General features: G+C 44.9%; 1 protein-coding gene across 3 annotated transcripts in view; it reads left to right on the forward strand.

The window, feature by feature from the left end:
* The window catches only part of LOC137346803 (uncharacterized), a 127,329-nt gene that overhangs the window by 68,393 nt on the left and 38,008 nt on the right, over window positions 1–20,928 (forward strand). For 2 of the 3 annotated variants that reach the window (XM_068010676.1, XM_068010678.1), the window contains exon 3: window positions 8,143–8,206. In XM_068010676.1, the coding sequence (XP_067866777.1) occupies window positions 8,143–8,206 (64 nt within the window). Of the gene's footprint in view, window positions 1–8,142; window positions 8,207–11,888; window positions 15,722–20,928 lie in introns of those variants that run through there. The other variant, XM_068010677.1, reaches the window with a different exon arrangement.

Here is a 20,928-nt window from a genome sequence, read left to right on the forward strand (position 1 = left end):
TTTATTCTTCCTCTTGGTTTAACTGGATTTTTTTCTGAGCGAACAAATTGTCTTCTAGGTTTTTATTAACCGCTTTGTTGCTCTATTGATGTTGTGAAAGAAAGACTTGCATTTATATAGAGCCTTTCACGACTTCAGACTGTCCCAAATTGCTTCACGGCCAATGAAGTACTTTTGAAGTGCACTCACTGTTGTAATGTAGGAAATGTGGCAGCTAATTTGTACACAGCAAGATCCCACAAACAGCAATGGGATAATGATCAGGTTTTTGTGATGTTGATTGAGAGATAAATATTTACCAGGACACTGGGATGAACTCCGCTGCTGTTCAAACTAGTGCCCTGGGATATTTTATGTCCACCTGAGAGGGAAGACAGGTTTAGCATCACATCTGAAAAACGGCACCTCCATTCCTGCGCTGGAGTATCAGCCTAGATTTTTGTGTTCAAGTTTCGAATAGGAATTGAACCCACAGCAAGAGGCTGCATCTCTGTATCGCTCTTCACAGGTGCTGCCTGATCTGAGTATTTCCGGCATTTTCTATTCTGTTGAAAGTTTTATTTTCAGTGCCGATGTTTGTTTGTTGAGTTGGGGCAGGGGTTGCCCCTGCTGGGGGAATAAAACCATTCTTAACTTTTTGTCATTCTTGAGCGCTCCCAAGCTGTGTGTAGCGTTGGCAGAGAGGAGTAAAGTTCCTTCACCAGTGACGGCACCTGTCATTGCCCATGGAGAGAGGGGTTTAGGGAGGGTATTCCAGAGCTTAGGCCCTTGGCAGCTGAAGGCATGACCGCCAGTGGTGGAGCGATTAAAATCAGGGATGTGCAAGAGGCCAGAATTAGAGGAGCACAGAGATCTCGGAGGGTTGTAAGTCTGGAGGGGGTTATAGAGGTAGAGAGGGGTGACGCCATGGAGGAATTGGAAAACGAGGATGAGAATGTTCAAGTCAAGGATTTGCCAGACGGGGCGCCAGTATAGGTCAGTGAGCACAGGGGTGATGGGTAACTAACTCGACAGTAAGTGATTAAAGTAATCACCCCTTTGTGAGGTTCACAGAGCAGATTGAACAGTTGCTGAACGATCTGAGTTTTGCTGAAATGAGCGGAGCTTTTAAATCGGTAAACAGAAGATTAATTAATTAAGGTAATCGCGCCTTAACGAGGTGCGGATAGCTTATCTGAGCTGCTTGAAGACCTGACTATACCTGAAATAACTGGAGTTTGTAAATCGAAGTGAGGTGCTCTTGTAATTGATGATATGGCAATGCCAAAAGGCTGGCCAGCATAAAGCTCCCACAAACAGCAATGGGATAATGTGCTTTAGTGGTGTTGATTGAGGGATAAATATCGACCAGGACTCTGGGAGAACATCCCTGCTCTGGAGTGTCAGCCTGAATTATACCCTCAAGTCTCCAGAGTCGGACTTGAACCCACAACCTTCTGGCTCGGAGACTAGAGTACTGCCCACTGCACCACTGCTGCCATCTAAATGGTGCAGTTGCTGCAGCCCTGACAGATCAGGTAATCCAGTAAGCACCTGCGATTAAACATATAGTTTTTACCTGCCTGCCTCGCTCAGGGCCACCTGGGGGGAGTTTATAGTTTTAATGAGAGTATTTCACTAGCACAGGCTGCTTGAGGTAGGAGGGTGGGAGAAGCATCTGTGGCAACTTTGGCTTTCTCGCAGTGAAAATGTGAGCTCATGGGAGCGAGTAGAGAGCTGGCTGACTACCTGTCTGACTGCACTTAAAGGGAAATAGCTGCATACGTGATAAATGTGTGAAACCACTGGCTAAATGAATGTCGGTGCTACACGGGGTCACCAACAAGTCAATGACCTCTGTCAAAATAAAACTGAGCTGATTTGCTGAGTATTGGGATCTCAGTCTGGTACTTCACGTACCTTCACTACCTCCCTCTGAGGCTTTGCTTCCCGCTCCGACCTCTGTTCTCCTCGCCTGAAGATGCTGACACCGACAGAAGTCAGTTTCATGGGCGCTGGCCTATTCTCTGGCACCTCACCCAAATCCTTATCCTGCAACCCTGAGCTCCTCCAATGCTGGTCTCCTGAGTGACCCCGATTTTAATCGCTCTACCATTGGCAACCGTGCCTTCAGCTGCCAAGGGTCTAAGCTCTGGAATTCCATTGCTAAACTTCTCTGCCTCTCTACCTCTCTCTCTCCTCCTTTAAAGATGCTCCTTAAAATATACCTTTTTATCTCTCAAAATCACCTGTCCTGATATCTCCTAATGTGGCTCAGTGCCAAATTCTGTCTGATCGTTTCTGTGGAAACATCTTGGGATGTTTTACTGCGTTAAAATGTGCTATCTAAATGCAAGATGTTGTTATTTGAGCCTAGACCATGAATATCAGTGAGCCCATTTCTGGACAGCGATAGTGAAAATAAACGCTGGTTGATCACCCTTCCCACATGCCCCGAGGGCGTGCACATCATTCTTGCAGCTCCACCGATGCCCTGGTTCATATCTAGGTCTTTGTGAAGACAAGAAAATAACTCAGACAGGCCAGGGAGCGTGTTATATTGCAGATTGTTGCACCTTTACCCTGTGTTGCTTGTATCTGCACTCCTATAATATACTCTCTCTGTATCTGCAATCCCGCAGCGCGCCGTCCCGCAGTGGCCCCCCCCCTGCATCTGCCGTCCCGCAGTGGCCCCCCCCTGCATCTGCCGTCCCGCAGCGCCCCCCCCCCTGCATCTGCCGTCCCGCAGTGCCCCCCCTCTGCATCTGCCGTCCCGTGTTATGTCCTAGGGTATTGTATACTTGCTGTTAAACTGCAGCGTACCATACATGCCTGTGTAGAACTGCAGAGTATTGTATGTGCTGTTTTGTTGCAGGGTGTTAAAAATGTCCGTTGTCTGCACTCCAGTGTTCTATTGCAGCTTTCTATACGTGTCCGCTGTATGTTGTACAGTGCTCCCAGTTCCTTGCTGCCAGGATGTAACACTTGCCAGTCACAGCTTTGACCATTGGCTCGCAATTTGGCACCTTTGGGGAAAAAAAGAATTAAATTCTAGTCCAGGCATGTGGATGTGAAGTCTCACTGATTGCACAGAGATGGGAAGTAATAGTGAAAAGCCTAAATATAGGTTTGCTGTACCTGAGGGACATTTTGTTCAAGCCTTGTATATAAGTTTATGCCTGTAATGGAGTTAATATCATGGTTTCGATCTCTTTACCCAAGGGATGTGTGGCCACAGTGTGACCCCTGATGCTGATACTGACTGAACAAATATTGCTTCAAGAATAGAGTGCGCTCCTCTGAATTTTTAAATTTAGTTTGTATATTCACGGGATGCGGCCGGCACCGAGCAGGCCAGCATTTATTGCTCGTCCCGGAATGCCTTTGGAAGGGTGCTGGTGGGCCATGTTCCTGAACCACTGCACTCCATGTGGTGCATTTAATGTAGTAAAACGTCCAAGGCACTTCTCAGGAACAATTATCCGACAAAACCTGACACTGAGCCACATTGAGATATTAGAGCAGATGACCGAAAACTTGGTCAAAGAGGGAGGTTTCAAGGAGCCTTAAAGGAAGAGAAAAAAACATTGCAGGACTGTGGGGCAAAAGCAGGGTAGTTGGACTAGCTGAGTTGCTCTTGCAGAGAGCTGGTACGAATATGACTGGCTGAATGGCCTCCTTCTGTGCTGTAACCATTGAGAGAGAAAATTGGAGAGGTTTAGGGAGGGAATTCCAGAGCTTAGGACCGAGACAGCTGAAGGCACGGCTGTCGTTGGTAGAGTGATGGAAATCGAGGTGAGCAGGAGGCCAGAATTGGAGAGGTGCAGAGATCTCGGAGGGTTGTACGATGAGCACTTTGCTGCGATGTCACAAAATGGCCAGCAACCATAGAACCCAGCACCTTCAGTCAACATCATGGGAAATCTTGGACCAAAGGGTATTTTTTTTTTTTGGGGGTGGGGATGGGGTGCAGTGCCATTAAAAACAAAAAAGTCATGTGCACCTGTAAGCTCAGGAGTTGTAGCCACTGCAAACGCTGGCGGGATCTTTTCTGTAAATGTGACCTATTTTGTTTGGATCACCAGACATTCGGATTCAGGGGTGAGGTTGAGAGTTTCCACAGCCTGTGTGCTGCACCACACGCTGAAGTATCACCTCCTCGATGTCCTCAGCACTTTCACCTGATTATAGTTGAATGGATTGATGCCACACTTGAAGCAGCAATCACATATTTGCAATGAAAGAAGAACGGACTTGCATTTCTGTTGCGCCTTATCAAGTTATCAAGGACACCCCAGAGTGTTTCACAAGCCAATTAATTACTTTTGAAGTGCTGTTACTTAAGTAAATACTGTAATTCATCTGCGCACAGCATGATCCCACAAACATCAAATGAATGGTTGACCCGATCATTTGTTTTTGGCAATGTTGATTGAGAGGGTACTACCTTTCTCCTGTTCGAATAGTGCCATAGGTTTTTTTTTTATCTTTCAGAGGATCTAAGTGTCGCTGGCTAGGCCAGCATTTATTGGTGGTGAGCTGCCTTCTTGAACCGCTGCAGTCCTTGTAGTGTACGTACATCCACAGTGCTGTTAGGAAGGGAGTTTCAGGATTTTGACCCAGCGACTGTGAAGGAACGCTGATATAGTTCCAAGTCAGGATGCTTGGAGGGGGACTTGCAGGTGGTGGTGTTCCCATGCATCTGATGCCCTTGTCCTTCTAGGTGGTAGAGGTCGCGGGTTTGGAAGGTGCTGTTGAAGGAGGCTTGGAATGTCAAGGGGAGGTGGTTAGATGCTCTCTTGTTGGAGATGGTCATTGCCTGGCACTTGTGTGGTGTGAATGTAAGAGAATGTTCTCTTACATCCACCTGAGCAAGCAGATGGACGGTGGTGAGTACAGCAGCCGTTGACAATGCAGCACTGCCGCAGTGCTGCGCTGAGGGTAATGCACTCAACTCCATATTGTGGCTTGATACTGCAAAAACTTTTTCCCTCTCTCATTCCCCTCTTCCCTCTCCCCTCATTCTGCTGTAGATGGTCTCCTTAAAACCAACCTCTTTGACAAAGCTTTTGGTCACCTGTCTGAACATCGCCTTGTGTGGATCGGTGTCAAATTTTGCCTGATAATGGTTCTGTGGAATGCCTTGACTCGTTCTACTACATTAATGGCGCTGAATAAATGCAAGTTGTTGTTGTTTGTAAGGCACTCCGAAGGCAGTTATTTGTATTTTTTTCTCTCCAAAAATATACTTTATTCATAAAAATCTGTTTAAAAAAAAAAAATGCATTACAAAACAGCACCAAGTTGACATTCCAAAAAGTGCAAAGGAAATCAGTTTTCTTCGATACAGGCGTGAGTTGCCTCACAATCCTTCCATTCCATTTTACCTGCCATGTACATTTTACATACGTTGTCTCGGCCTGGACAACGTATGTCAGCCAAGAGTGACATCTCAATTCATTCCATCTTCGCTGCCTCCGGAGAATCCTTGGCATCAGGTGGCAGGACCGTATCTCCAACGCAGAAGTCCTCGAGACAAGGTGGCCAGCATCCCCAGCATATACACCCTACTGAGCCAGCGGCGCTTGAGATGGCTTGGCCATGTGAACCGCATGGAAGATGGCAGGATCCCCAAGGACACATTGTGCAGTGAGCTCGTCACTGGTATCAGCCCCACCGGCCGTCCATGTCTCCGCTTTAAAGACGTCTGCAAACGCGACATGAAGTCCTGTGACATTGATCACAAGCTGTGGGAGTCAGTTGCCAGTGTTCGCGAGAGCTGGCGGACAGCCATAAAGGCGGGGCTAAAGAGTGGCGAGTCGAAGAGACTTAGCTGTTGGCAGGAAAAAAGACAGAAGCGCAAGGAGACAGCCAACTGTGTAACAGCCCCGGCAACCAATTTTATCTGCAACGCCTGTGGAAGAGTCTGTCACTCTAGAATTAGCCTTTATAGCCACTCCAGGTGTTGCTTCGCAAACCACTGACCACCTCTAGGCGCTTACCCATTGTCTCTCGAGACAAGGAGGCCAAAGAAAGAAGACATTTTACAGCAAAACCATATTTGGTGTCTACAGCCCGAGGGGTTTCCCATGGGTCCAGCTCCTCAGTTCACTATTGTGGGAGGAGCTTACACAGTGGTCTTTCCCCATTGAGCCTTTGCTGCGGCTGTCCCAAGCTTTAGTGCGTCCCTCAGCACGTAGTCCTGGACCTTGGAATGTGCCAGTCTGCAACACTCGGTCGAGGACAAGTCTTTGTACTGGAAGACCAGCAAGTTTCGGGCAGACCAAAGGGCATCTTTCACCGAATTGATGGTCCTCCAGCAGCAGTTGATGTTTGTCTCGGTGTGCGTCCCTGGGAACAGCCCGTAGAGCACAGACTCCTGTGTTACAGAGCTGCTTGGGATGAACCTCAACAAAAACCACTGCATCTCTTTGCACACCTGCTTTGCAAAGACACATTCCAGAAGGCAGTTATTTGTCACCCAACTGGTTCCTTGGATCCCCCAATGTCTTTTAATTTACAATTCTCATACTGGTGGTTAAGTCCATTCAGGGCTTTCCCCTCCTCTTTTCCCTGTGACCTCCGTCAGTATAAAACCCTACTGAACTTCAGCGTTCCTCCAACTCTGGCCTCTTGCACATTTCCGTGCCCACCCCCCACCCTCGCCTCCGAACCCTCGCTTTGCTGCAGGATTGGTGGCTGTGCCTTCAGCCGCCTAGTCTCCACACTCTGGGATCATCTACCTAAACCTTTCTGCACCAATTGTAAAACACAGAATTGCAGTGGTTCTTAATTTCATGTTTAGTTCATTGATCGACCAAAGCCTCCTTGTAAAACAAAGGTGTCTAGAAATCGTTACAGTGAGGTACATAACCATATGAGGTCGGATCACCACAATCAGCAAGCATGGCTTTAGCCTCGCAGGGGTGGGAGGAAGAATTAAGCACGGTTTTAATGCTGATCGTTAATTACTCAGCCTGCTGCAATTGTAGCTGTCAGTCGTCAAGTAACTTTCCAATGTTTGTAATCTCGCTCCCACTCTTTGGAATTCCTTCCTTAACCCCTTCTGCTCCTTTAAGACCCTTCTTTAAACCCGCCTGTGATTGATATTTTGGCCACCCCATCTAATACCTCCTTCTTTGACTTGGCGCCCTTATCTGATGAAGAACCTTGTATGTTAAATTCACGACATAAAGCAAGTTGTAGGTGGAAAGAAGGAATTGCAGTTATAAAATAAACATAGTCGGTGATTGACGAGCAAACGTTGTAACCTGTTATCTGTGTCATTGCTTTGTAAATATTGCATACAAGGTTGTGAATCTTTACCTTCCCTATAATCTAAATGTCGTCTCACTGAATAGAAATTTCAAAGTGAGTGACACATTTTCTCTGCAATCAGTGATGGCATCACATTATCCCAGGTGAAATGTGACATGGGGTTAGTTATGTCTCTAGTAGGTGTCTGAGAGGGCGCTAGGAGGAAAGAGTTTTTTTTTGATCCATTCAGAGAATGTGGGTTTTGCTGGCAAGGCCAGTAGTTATTGCCCATCCCTAATTGCCCTTGAGAATGTAGTGGTGAGCCGCTGCCTTGAACCGCTGCAGTCCATGTGATGTAGGTACACCCCACAGTGCTGTTAGGGAGGGAGTTGCAGGATTTTGACCCAGCAACAGTGAAGGAATGATAATATAGTTCCAAGTCAGGATGGTGTGTGGATGGTGAGGGGAACTTGCAGGGGTGGTGTTCCTTCTAGGTGGTAGAGGTCATGGGTTTGGAAGGTGCTGTTGAAGGAGCCTTGATGAGTTGTTGCAGTGCATCTTGTAGATGTTGCACACTGCTGCTACTGATGGTGGAGGAGTGAGTGTTTAAAGTGGTGAATGGGGTGCCGATCAAACGGGCTGCTATGTCTTGGATGGTGTTGAGCTCTCTGCGTATTATTGGAGCTGCACCCATGAGGTACACGAGGAATCCATAGATTTGAAGTCCTGGGAAGGAGTCGGTGGGAATTGCAGATGGTTTGAATACAGTGAGAATGTGGAGAGGAGGAACTGATCATTTTCAGCTGGGCCTCTCTCAGACGCTGATCACCAACTAACACTGCAAATAGAAAAACCCAGAACAAAACAACCATGTTTTTTTTTTGTTCTTTTCCATGTCTTGCTTAGTCGCCCTGCAAATGCCTGAAGGATTCCTGATGTTTGCCTGCGCGATTGCTGATATCATAGAAAGGTAAGACAACAACTCATTAAATTAACAGCTTTGAGCACCAAATCCACAGGGCCAGTTTGGACTTGTAAGTAATTAAGGAAGATGTGAGTAGTCGCAGTGCTCGTGGAGAATGTAGGACAACGGTTGCTTTGGTTATTGTGTTGTTAAGGATGATGTGTTTGGTTGGATGGTTATTTTTTTTCCATCAAATTCGCAGAGTAGTCATGGGTCAAGATGTTACAATTCACAGCTTTGTCAATGACTCAATTTGGTTCCTAATTAGCTGAAGGAATTAAAGAGAAGATAATGGGCTACATGTTCAGTGTCATAAACTGCGAAAGGGAAGTTTTGAGTGGTTTATGTTTGTCATATCTGAACTCTGGAGACAGAGCTGCTACCTCCGGTTCACTTGCAGGGCATTTAACTAACGTATAGCAGACAGTGAACACCATTTCATGTTGCTTTTTTTGTTGCTGTGCTGTCGTCTGCCTTGATATGGGAATTTTCCAATGTTGTTTGAAGGCATCCAAAGTATCATTTGACTTAACAATTACCTAAAAAAAAAAGTGGCTGTAACTTGTGAGAGAAGCAGCCCACTTGTAGCATTATCAACAACACCACTGCATCACATTCCATTTTCACAGGAAAAAAAATCATGGAAATGTGATCCCGCAAAAAAAAGTATTAGTAAGACCAGATTTTACTACTTCACTGCAAACCAGTGGTGGTATCGGATCCCATGACTGTCTCCCCTATATAAAGCAGATTTTATTTTTAATAACACGGTCACTAGTTAAGGGAAGATGTTTTGTTTGCAGTGACAGAAGGGTTGTTAACCAGAGGACACAGATTTAAGGTAGCTGGCAAAGGAAACAGAGGCAACTTCAGGAAAAACAGTGTTACATGACAAGTTGCTGTGATCTGGAATGCACTGCCTGCAAGGATGGTGGGAGGAGATTCAATAGGTGCTTTCAAAAGGGAATTGGATAAATACTTGGAGGGTGAAACATGTGTAGGGCTATGGGCAAGGACTAATTGGATAGCTCTACCAAAGAGTTGGATGCACGATAGGCAGAATGGCTGCATTTTGTGCTTTATCATTCTATGACTAGCATAAGACCCATGGTGTAGGACAGCCAACAAGGTGGAAAACAGCGGGAGAGGTAACCAGATAAATCGAGAAGTAGTTGTTGGGGGAGCGACAAATTTGGCTTTTCGAAGCCTGTAGATTTTAGGTGGGACAACTGGGGATGTAAAACATTTCATCATTTTGGAACAGGGGATGGTAAATGACTGATTTCAACAATGAATGCAAAGAGGAGGAAGAATGCTTCATCACAGCTGTGGATGCAGTGGTGGAAACGGTGTCGTCTATTATCGGGGCTTCGGAAGAAAATGGCCAATTAAAGGAGCGCAGTCTGACATCATAGGGCTGTGACATTGGGCATGAACGCATTGTAGAACCTAGCATAGCTACAGGAGGAGGCTATTCAGCCCCTCGAGCCTGTTCCACCATTCAGTTAGATCATGACTCCATTTACCTGTCTTGGTTCTGTGACCCTTAAGAAAACATGTCTACCAGTCTGAGTTGAGAAATGTTTAGTTCGGAGGATTGGTTCCATAGACTAGGCTTGTATTCATCTGAGTGTGGAAGATGAAAGAGTGATCTAATTGAGCAGTTTAAAGTGATTAATGTATTTGATAAAGAGAAACTATTTCCTCTGGTGGGGCAGTCCAGAACAAGGGGACAGACACAACCTTAATATTAGAGCAAGGCCATTCAGGGGTGATGTCAGGATGCACTTCTTCACACAAACGGGAAAGGAAATCTGATTCACTCTCCCCAAAAAGTTGTGGATGCTGGTGATGAATTAAGAGTGTCAAACATGAGATTGATAGATTTTTATTAGGCCAGGGCTTCGAGGGTTAGGGAACCAAGGGAAGTAAATGGAGTTAAGAAACACATCAGCCATGGTCAATTTGAATTGCGGGACAGGCTCGAGGAGCTGAATGGCCTCCTCTTGTCCTCCTGACAAATCAAAATTGGGTGATGTCAAAATTGGACTTTTGAAGCCTCTAGATTCTAAGAAAGAGGAAAGAGTGAGGTATGTGAGGAGTTCTATAGATTTGAGATTCTGGGAAAGAGTCTAACTGTTACATAGTGTAGCAAGTGTTGGTGGGAATAAAGTGAGAACAATAGTAACTTGGTAGTACACCACTTGAGTATTGCTGAAAAAAGAGACATGCTGTCGAAGCTTTTCCTCTTGCACTCATCAGGACAGATGCAAGAATGCCAAATTTCAAAGGAAGCAACAATTTATACCACATGAGTAAAGGGTGCTGATTGGTGGCAACTCGACTCTGGTCGAGGCGTTGCCATGGAGAATACACTAGGGAACTATTGGCCCTCATGCTTTGTTTAATTCCAAAAAGACGTTCTGCCTCCCACACAAATGAGTAATGTGGTATATGAACTCCAGTGCCGGTGCAATGCAAGATAGGTAGGCCGTACATCCCAACAACTGATGGATCGTATCAAACAGCACGCCACTTCGCCTGTATGCAATAGGCAGAGTACTGACCATATTCAACCAGCCCATACTTACAACACTCAACACAATGCATAATGCATGATTCCACGATTGGACAGCGCTTACTGAGCAATCCGAGTGTGCTAAGAATTACACTGTCAATTTAAGATTAAATCGGGCTCGCAATGTGCCTCACTTACGCTTGCCAGAAGCTACATATCTTCATGCAGGGAACTGTCCTCCACAGGCAAAAGGACCACGTCTAGGTGCTGTGCCTTTTTTGAATTAAACAAAGTGTGGGGGATAGTAGTTCCTTGTCAGTTCCTTTGTGCACACCTGGAGTCACTCCACCTCCACATGCTGTTTACAAGGTGGCTGTGGTGGGGAAGATGCTGTCGCTCACCTCCTTCTGGAATGTGCCTTCGCAAAGCAGATCTGGAAATAGATGCGGTGGTTTTTGTTCAGGTTCATCCCAAGCAGCTCTGTAACACAGGAGTCTGTGCTCTACGGGCTGTTCCCAGGGACGCACACTGAGATAAACATCAACTGCTGCTGGAGGACTATGAATTCGGTGAAAGACGCTCTTTGGTCTGCCCGAAACATGCTGGTTTTCCAGCGCAAAGAGTTGTCCACGACCGAGTGTTGCAAACTGGCACATGCCAAGGTCCAGGACTACGTGCTGAGGGACGCACTAAAGCTTGGGGCAGCCACTGCAAAGGCTCAATGGGGAAAGACCACAGTGTAAGGATCTATGTCCTGTTAAATCGCCTAACTGAGAAAGCACCAGCACGAACAGTGTCACCCTGGGTGTCTCCGTCTGCAACAAAGGCTGACTCTCCTAATCCACTTAACTCTTTTCAAAAAGGGAATTGGATACATGCTTCCAAAGGGAAAAAAATTTCCAGGACTGTTGGGAAAGAGCAGGGAAGTGAGAATAATTGGATGGCTCTTAAATAAAAGCGGCACAGGCTTGATGGGCCGAATGGCGGCCTCCTGCACTATATTGTTCTATTAATTTATACTGTGACAATTTAGATCATTAGTCCAGGTCTCTAGATTACTAATGCAGTAACATAACCATAATGCTACTCTATCCCCTCCTATCAAGCCAGGTTGATTGAGATGTGTATTTTTGGTCTCAAATCTTTTTCAAATAAAAATTGATTTCACAGACATGGAGGCAAAAGGAAACCTGTCGTTGATGGGCGATACATGTTTCATCAAAGGACAATGCTGCTGCTATCTGCTTGTGCCCTATCTCAGAAAGCAGGATTCCACGAAGCTGTTTGATCCTTTTTACTCTGTTTTTTGTGATCTCGAGAAAGACCAGTGACAGGTCAGAAGAAATCAGCCGAAGGATCAAAGGGCTTCTGCAAGAAGGTTTATGATGGAATGCATTGAGACTTCCTCCAGCATACAAAAGACTTGGGAATTTCCCAAGTTGGAGTCACTGCCTCCTACACCACAAATTGATGAGAAAAAGCAAGAAACTTTTTTCCAAACACTTTTAAAGCCTGTCAAAAGGAAACCTCCTGAATTTTTCCTAACCTACGTAGTTTTAATGTGGTGGTATTTTTAATCCGGTTGGTGCAAATTTGTAGATATTTACGTGAGTTCTGCAGTATCACTCGCTGCTGAAATTGGAATCCATATCTTTGACTCATGCTCCCTAATATCTAGCTGCACGGTAGTGTAACTCACAGAATGTATCTTTTTTTATTCTTTCATGGGATGTGGGCATCACTGGCAAGGCCAGCATTTGTTGCCTATGCCTAATTGCCCGTGACAACTGACTGGCTTGCTAAGGCATTTCCGAGGGCAGTTAAGAGTCAACCACATTGCTGTGGGTCTGGAGTCACGTGTAGGCATGTAGATTTCCTTCCCTAAAGGACATTAGTTAACCAGATGGGTTTTTATGACAGTCAATAGTTTCATGGCACTATTACTGAGACTAGCTTTCAATTCCAGATTTTTATTAATGAATTGAATTTAAATTCCACCAGCTTCCGTGGTGGGATTTGATCCCGTGGCATTAGCCCAGGACTCTGGATTACTAGTTCAGTGACATTACCACTACAGCACCATCTCCCCCCACATTGCACCTCCTTTGACGTAAAAGCAAAAAGAAAGACTTGCATTTATATAGCGCCTTTCGTGACCTCAGGATGTCTCATAGCACTTTACAGCCCATTAACTACTTTCTGAAGTGTAGGCACTGTTGTAATAACATGGCAGCCAATTTGTGCACAGCAAGCTCCCACAAATTGCTATGTGATCATGACGATATAAAATGTTTTAGTGACATTGGTTGAAGGATAAATATTGGCCAGGGCACTACTACCCTGCTGTTCTTCGAAATAGTGCCGTTGCACCTTTCACATCCACCTGAGAGGGCAGACAGCGTGTTGGTTTAATGTCTCAGCCGAATGACGGCATCTCCAACAGCGTAGCACACTCTCAGTACAGTGTTAGCAGTGTCTTTCTAGACTTAGTGTTCAAGTCTCTGGAGTGGGACTTGAACCCACTGCCTTCCAACTTGGAGGTGAGTGTTACTCGCTGAGTGACGGTTAACATAATAATTGGATATCTTCATCTCTTGCATACTCCCCCATGTGTACTCATCCAGTCTTTCGACAGGCGGAACTGGTGAAAACTCTGGCAAAATGAGATTGACAATGAATCGACAAGCTTTTCGTTTCAAGAAAGCGTGCGATTGAATATAGGAAGTGAGTTCAGACTTATTAAAAACATCTGCCACAATGAAAAACAACTAAAATATCCACGCTACACTTATCCTAAATAACGGACGGAATGTTCACTTTTTGTTTTAAGAAATCCAGAGAGTGGTGAGAATATGGAACTTGCAACCACAAGCAATGGTTGAGGCGAAAAGCATAGATGCATTTAAAGAGAAGCTAGATTAAAAGATGAGGGAGAAAGGATTAGAAGGTTATCCTGGGGTAACACCATGGGAGATCATCTAGTATATGTACAATAAAATGGTAGGATGTTTCCTTTTTACAGCTGGATGATAATTACAAGCTTCATTCATTTATCCAATTTGCAGGGGTGAGGGGCGAGAGAGATAAAGAGACCCATTTGGTAGCAATGTAAAATAATTGCTCTTGGGTGTTGTGTGACATTTGATATTTGTGCAATGGAGGAATTCAAAGGAAAAGAGAAAGAAAGGCTTGTATTTATAAAGCACCTTTCACGTCCTCAGGACATCCCAAAGTGCTTCGCAGCCAGTGAAGTACTTTTGAGGTGTAGTCACTGTTGTAATGTAGGAAACGTGGCAGCTAATTTGTGCATAGCAAGCTCCCACACACAGCCATGTGATAACGACCAGATAATCTATTTTTGTGATGTTGATTGAGGGATGAATATTGGCCAGGACACTGGGGAGAACTCCCCATCTCCTCTTCAAAATAATGCCATGAGATCTGTTATATTTACCTGAGAGGGCAGATGGGGCCTCAGTTTAATGTCTCATCTGAAAGACAGCACCTCCAACAGTGTAGAATCCATGCACATGTTGCTTTGTAGGTTTGTTGTATGTAGTACAAAGACATTAATGGAATATAAGCCATCATTTGACAATATCTGCTCCTGCCAGGGTTTTAAGTGCTGATACCTGATACCGTAGGCAGATGATTCTCCCAATTATTCCTGTGAGGATTGCAATGTCATTTCCATCTTGTAATTTGACAGGTTACAAGAAGTTAAGCGATTTTTACTGGTTTGTATAGTAAGCTATTTGTTTCCCCTCCCTCCCCAAAGAACAGATCTTTTGACTCAAGATATGATTCAGCTTTGCTCGGTTTGTAGCATTGTTGTCTGTCAGTCAGAAGGTTGCCAGTTCAAGACCCACTCTTGAACTTTAGTTAAGCAATGCTGGTCATTCCTGTATGGCCAATAATAAAAAACAAAAACAACGTGCTATATCCCTATTAGGAGGCTCACTTAACATTATCTGGTCTTCCTTATCACCAAATCTAGCGGCTCGCTCTTGAACAGGGAATCCATCTGCTCAAAATGACCTACATATTTATTGTTCTTATTCCTCATGGACTGAAAATTAGCAGCTAACCTCTGACCCTCTCCCTGTCCCTAGGGATTGGCCAGTCGGCTTGCCTGTTAAATGTGTTGTTGTGCACTGGAATGTGATCCTGCTAATCTCAATGAATGGCACGGTCGGTGGCGTAATAATAGAACAGTACAATGGGGAAAGACCACAGTGTAAGGTCCCCCCACCAAGCTGAACTGAGGGGCTGGATCCATGGGAAACCCCTCGAAATTTTTTGTGCTGTAAATGTAAAAATGTATATGGCATGACAATGAAATGGAAGGGTTGTGAGGCAACTCATGATTGTATAGAAGGTAACTGATCACCTTTGCACTGTCTGTATTCTTTGACTTGATGCTGTTTTAAACTGTTTGGGAATGTAATTTTTACAGATTTTTATGAATAAAGTATATTTTGGAAATAAAAATAGAACAGTACAGCACAGAAGGAAGCCATTTGGCCCATGGAGTCTGCAGTGCCTCTTTAGAACTAAATAAATGTAAGTTCCATTGTATTAGAAAAACGTTACTGCACAGGAACAGGTCATTTGGCCCAACAGATCCATGCCATCATTTATGCTCCACATAAGCCTTCTCCCACCCTCCTCCTTCTAACTTCATGCACATATCCTTCTAATCCTTTCTCCCTCGTTTGTTTATCCAGCTTCCCCTTAAATGCATCTATACTATTCACCTTAACCGCTCCCTGTGGTCGTGAGTTCCACATTCTAACCACTCTCTGGGAAAAGAATTTTCTTCTGAATTCCCTATTGGATTTATTAGTGAATATCCTATATTTATGGCCCCAAGTTCTGGTCTTACCTGCAAGTGGAAAAATCTTTTCTATGTCAGCCCTATTAAACCCTTTCATAATCTTAACCTCTATTAGATCACCTCTTAGCCGCCTTTTTTCTAGCGAAGAGTCCCAGCCTGTCCAATCTTTTCTGATGGTTATAACCTCTCAGTTGATGCGCATAAATCATCTTGCACCTTCTCCAGTTCCTCCATGTCTTTTTTATAACATTGAATTGTTTGCAGTACTCCCAAGTGTGGTCTAACCAAGGTTCTACACGAGGTTAACATAACTTCTCTACTTTTCATCCAAGTTTAACATCACAGTTAGGGTGTGTTGCTTGGCCTAGGACTATTCTGGAGATGGAGTTTTCCTTGGTGGACAGGAGCATGTTGGGTTTGTGGTCATCTTTTGTAGCTGCAGTTCACACTCGTTCCACTATTTTGTAGTGTCAGCTGTGGTGGAGTTGGTAGCAGTCTCACCTCACCTCTGAGTCGAAGGTTCTGGGTTCAAGTCCCGCTCCAGGACTTGAGCACAATAATCAAGACTGACTCTCCTGTGCAGAATTGAGGGAGTGCTGCGCTGCCAGAGGTGCTTTCTTTTGGATGAGACGTTAAACTGAACTCTCTCTTCCCTCTCAGGTGGACGTAAAAGATTCCATGGCACTATTTCGAATAGTTTTCCCCAGTGTCCTGGCCAATATTTATCCCTCAATCAACAACACAAAAGCAGGTTACATGCTCATTATCTCATTGCTGTTTGTGGGATCTTGCTGTGTGCAAATTGGCTGCCGCAATTCATACATTACAACAGCGACTACACTTCAAAAGTACTTCATTGGCTGTAAAGTGCTTTGAGGCATCCAGTGGTTGTGAAAGACGCTATATAAATGCAAGTCTTTTTCATCTTAGTTTGCTACAGTTGGGTATAGTTTGAGGTTCAGAGGGGAGGTTAACTAACTCATGGTGCCCTTTCTAATGGGCCAGTTGGCACAAAGTTGCAAATGAGTTCTGGCTGCCTGAGGCCCTCAATTGGACAATGGTAATGTGACATCATGGGCAGGAGGCAGAGATTCAAGTGGAACCAGGGAAATTTGTTTGCACTCATTATGCAGTTGTCAAATAATTTTATTATAAAAGCAAAATACTCGAGATGCTGGAAATCTGAAATAAAAACAAGAAATGCTGGCAATACTCAGCAGGTCTGGCAGCATCTGTGGGGAGAAAAGCAGAGTTAACGTTTCAGGTCAGTGACCCTTTATCAGAACTGGCTAAAGTCAGAAATGTAAAATATTTTAAGCAAGTAAAGTTGGGGGTGGGGCAAGAGATAACAAAAGAGAAGGTGTTGATAGGACAAGGTCACAGAGAATAACTGACCAGAAGGTCATGGAGCAAAGGCAAACGGTATGTTAATAGTGTGCTGAAAGCTTTCTCTTATTCGTCAGCGGACGTGGTCTCTTCAGACTACTCGCAAAGATCAGATGTCCACCAAAGCTACTAAGTATCATCATCTCATTCCATGGCAATATGAAAGGCACAATTCAGCATAGCAGCGCCTCATCAGACCCCTTTCCTATCCTGAGTGGCGTGAAACAGGGCTGTGTTCTCGCACCTACACTGTTTGGGATCTTCGTCTACTGCTGCTCTCACGTGTTCAAGTCTTCAGAAGAAGGAATTTTCCTCCACACAAGATCAGATGGCAGGTTGTTCAACTTTGCCCATCTTAGAGCGAAGTCCAAAGTATGGAAGGTCCTCATCAGGGAACTCCCCTTTGCTGACGATGTTGCATTAATATCCCACACAGAAGAGTGTCTGCAAAGAGTCATCGGGATTGCGGCTGCCTGCAACAAATTTGGCATAACCAGCAGCCTCAAGAAAACGAACATCATGGGACAGGATGTCAGAAATGCTCCATCCATCAATATCAGCAACCACGCTCTGGAAGTGGTTCAAGAGTTCGCCTACTTAGGCTTAACTATCACCAGCAACCTGTCTTTCGATGCAGAAATCAACAAGTGCATGGGAAAGGCTTCCACTGCTATGTCCAGACTGGCCAAGAGAGTGTGGGAAAATGGCACATTGACACGGAACACAAAAATCCGAGTGTTTCAAGCCTGTGTCCTCAGTACCTTGCTCTACGGCAGCGAGGCCTGGACAACGTATGTCAGCCAAGAGTGACGTCTCAATTCATTCCATCTTCGCTGCCTCCGGAGAATCCTTGGCATCAGGTGGCAGGACCGTATCTCCAACACAGAAGTCCTCAAGGCGGCCAACATCCCCAGCATATACACCCTACTGAGCCAGCGGTGCTTGAAATGGCTTGGCCATGTGAGCCACATGGAAGATGGCAGGATTCCCAAGGACATATTGTACAGCGAGCTCGTCACTGGTATCAGACCCACCAGCCATCCATGTCTCCGCTTTAAAGACATCTGCAAACGTGACATGAAGTCCTGTGACATTGATGACAAGTCGTGGGAGTCAGTTGCCCGTGATCACCAGAGCTGGCGGACAGCCATAAAGGCGGGGCTAAAGTGTGGCGAGTCGAAGAGACTTAGCAGTTGGCAGGAAAAAAGACAGAAGCGCAAGGGGAGAGCCAACTGTGTAACAGCCCCGACAACCAATTTTATCTGCAGCTCCTGTGGAAGAGTTTGTCACTCTAGAATTGGCCTTTATAGCCACTCCTCCACAAACCACTGACCACCTCTAGGCGCTTACCCATTGTCTCTCGAAACAAGGAGGCCAAAGAAGAAGGAAAGCTTTGTCTTGTGCGTGGTATGAATGGGTTCTCTAAACTGATTCCTAGGATGAGAGGGCTGTCGTATGAGGAGAGATTGAGTAGAATGGGTCTATATTCTCTTGCGTTTAGAAGAATTAGAGTTAATGTCATTGAAATGTCTAAAATTCTGAGAGGGTTTGACAGGGTAAATGCTGAAAGGCTGTTTCCCCTGGCTGGAGAGTCTAGAATTACGGATCCTAGTCTCAGGACAAGGGGTCGGCCATTTAGTACTGAGATGAGGAGAAATGTCTTCACTCAGAAGGTTGTGAATCTTTGGATTTCTCTTCTCCGGAGAGCTGTGGATGAGTACATTCAAGACAGGGAATGATACATTCTTGGGATGTAAGTGAATCAAAGGGACATAGGGATAGGGCAGGAAAATGGAGATGAGATCGAAGTTCAGCCTTGATATTGAATGGCAGAGCAGGCTCGAGGGACGTATGTCCTGCTTCTGCTCCTATGTTTTCATGTTCAAATTACTCAGTGCTTGAAGAAGGCTTCAGTCCAGTGTTTGTCTTGTACCAGTTTGCCCCCTAGTTTGGTCACCATCCTTTAACCTAAAATAGTGGACCGGATTAACTTTTTCCATTCCGTCTTCAATGTTTTTGTAGATCCCCCCTCTCCTTTGCAGCCTTTCGAGGCATTAGGCCCTGAATTTAATCCAGCCTTTCCTCCTAACTCGATTCTTTGGCAGTAAAGCGGTCGATCTCATGCCCCTTTTTTGCACTGCCTCCAAGGCCAAGGATGGCACCTAGGAACAGGAGGAGGCCATTTGGCCCCTCAAGTCTGTTCCACCATTCAGGTTAGAGCATGACCTTAACTCTATCTACCCATACCCTTGCCTAACAAAAAACCTCATCAATCTCGGTTCTGAAATGTTCAATTGATTGCCAGCCTTGACGAGCACTCCCATCCTTCATGGTGGTGGAAGCAAGGCACAAACATTTAGTTGTAAAGAGAAAATTAAAGGTAGCAACAAACAAGTTGCATCCACTAATTTACTGATTCTCCAGGGGCCTGAGGGTACATCGGTGCAGAAAACATAATTAGCACAATATTCATATACACAGCTGTTAATTAGAAATGTACCCGAAACAGACTTTGTTGCTTTTCAAGGATGATCCTCATTGTGAGAAACTCCTAATTCGTTTTGGGCATCGTACCCTTTTGGGATGTAGCTCTAAGAGACAGTGCTGTTGTTGAGGGGATATAATTAGTGCAGGTGTGGCCATGGAGTATGAGAATGAAAACTTGATGCCAGCATGTGATTTTCCCCCCCCCCCCACCCCTTTCCTGACACTGGAGTGGTTATTGTTTGAAATGCGCTGACTGATGGGATGATGGATACAGCTCCAATAGTCGCTTTCAGGCGGAATTGGATAAATACTTGGAAGGAGAAAAAACTGCAGGGATATGGAGAAAGAGTGGAACTAACTGGACTGCTCATTGAAAGGGCCAGCAGAGATTCGATGGGCAAAATGGCCACCTCCTGTGCTGTCCTATTCTATGATCTTCAGAAGTTTCATTTTTTTTTAAATTTTAAAACTCTCTGGGAAGAATATTTGTGTGGGTTTTTTTTTTAATGCAAAAAAAGAGATCTTTCTGTTTGGGGAAAACCAGTAAGTGAATGTTTTCAGTGAAGATTTGCCATGTTTCTCCCATTTTGACAAGTGACATTAGTGCTGGAAATTAGGCTCCTCAGTTAATTGCATTCAAAATCTCAAAGTGTTTGTATGTCCATTATTTCAACTTGTTTAAAACAAACTGGTTGATGCCTTTCAATAAAATAGCAGATGAAGGGATTTTACGAGAGTAAGTTAATGCTGCTGTGCAGCCATACTTAAAGAGCCTAAGTGCAAGATCTAGGTATCGAAATGGAGGGGCGGGGGGGCGGGGGGCATTCTGTTGCTCGGCATTTAAACTGCCCTGGACCCCTGTTGGTTATTGCTTTCCTCGGTTGTTGAAAATGCTGAGGAGATTGTGGCCTCTGTTTGAGAGAGGGCAGTTTACCAGGAACAGAGTTGGTCGCAATTTATTTTTAATTGAATGCATTTCAGGTGAATGCCCAAGACTGAGACTGTTGTTTGACCTCTTCATGGAGTGTTCATTTAATTGTCATAATGCATAAAGAGTCTTGAGGTTGTAGCTTGCCACTAGCTCTTTTTAATCATTCCTGTGAAGTGTATCTATCTGTAGTCCAGATTAATGGCCCAGAAATGTAACTGGTTGAGTTCCAAACAGCGTGTGTTGAGGTTTGAGTGGGGAGGGGAGGGGAGGGGGATTCCATCATTAAGTAGCAATAGGCTTTGTCACTTCTTAGCTTGTTGGCTGCTAAGTGTAGCATCCATGATGAAAGCCAGATATTCCTAACTGGTGGTTTCAACAGAGAAGAGAGAAAGACCAATGGGTGTCTCAAAGTCTTTACAGCCAATGAAGTACTTTTGAAGTGTAGTCACTGTTGTAATGTAGGAAACACAGCAGCCAATTTGCACACAGCAAGCTCCCACAAACAGCAATGTGATAATGACCAGATAATCTGTTTTTTGGCCAGGACACTGGGGATAACTCGCCTGCTC

The sequence above is a fragment of the Heterodontus francisci genome, chromosome 30, assembly GCF_036365525.1.
Source record: "Heterodontus francisci isolate sHetFra1 chromosome 30, sHetFra1.hap1, whole genome shotgun sequence".
NCBI lineage: Eukaryota > Metazoa > Chordata > Chondrichthyes > Heterodontiformes > Heterodontidae > Heterodontus > Heterodontus francisci.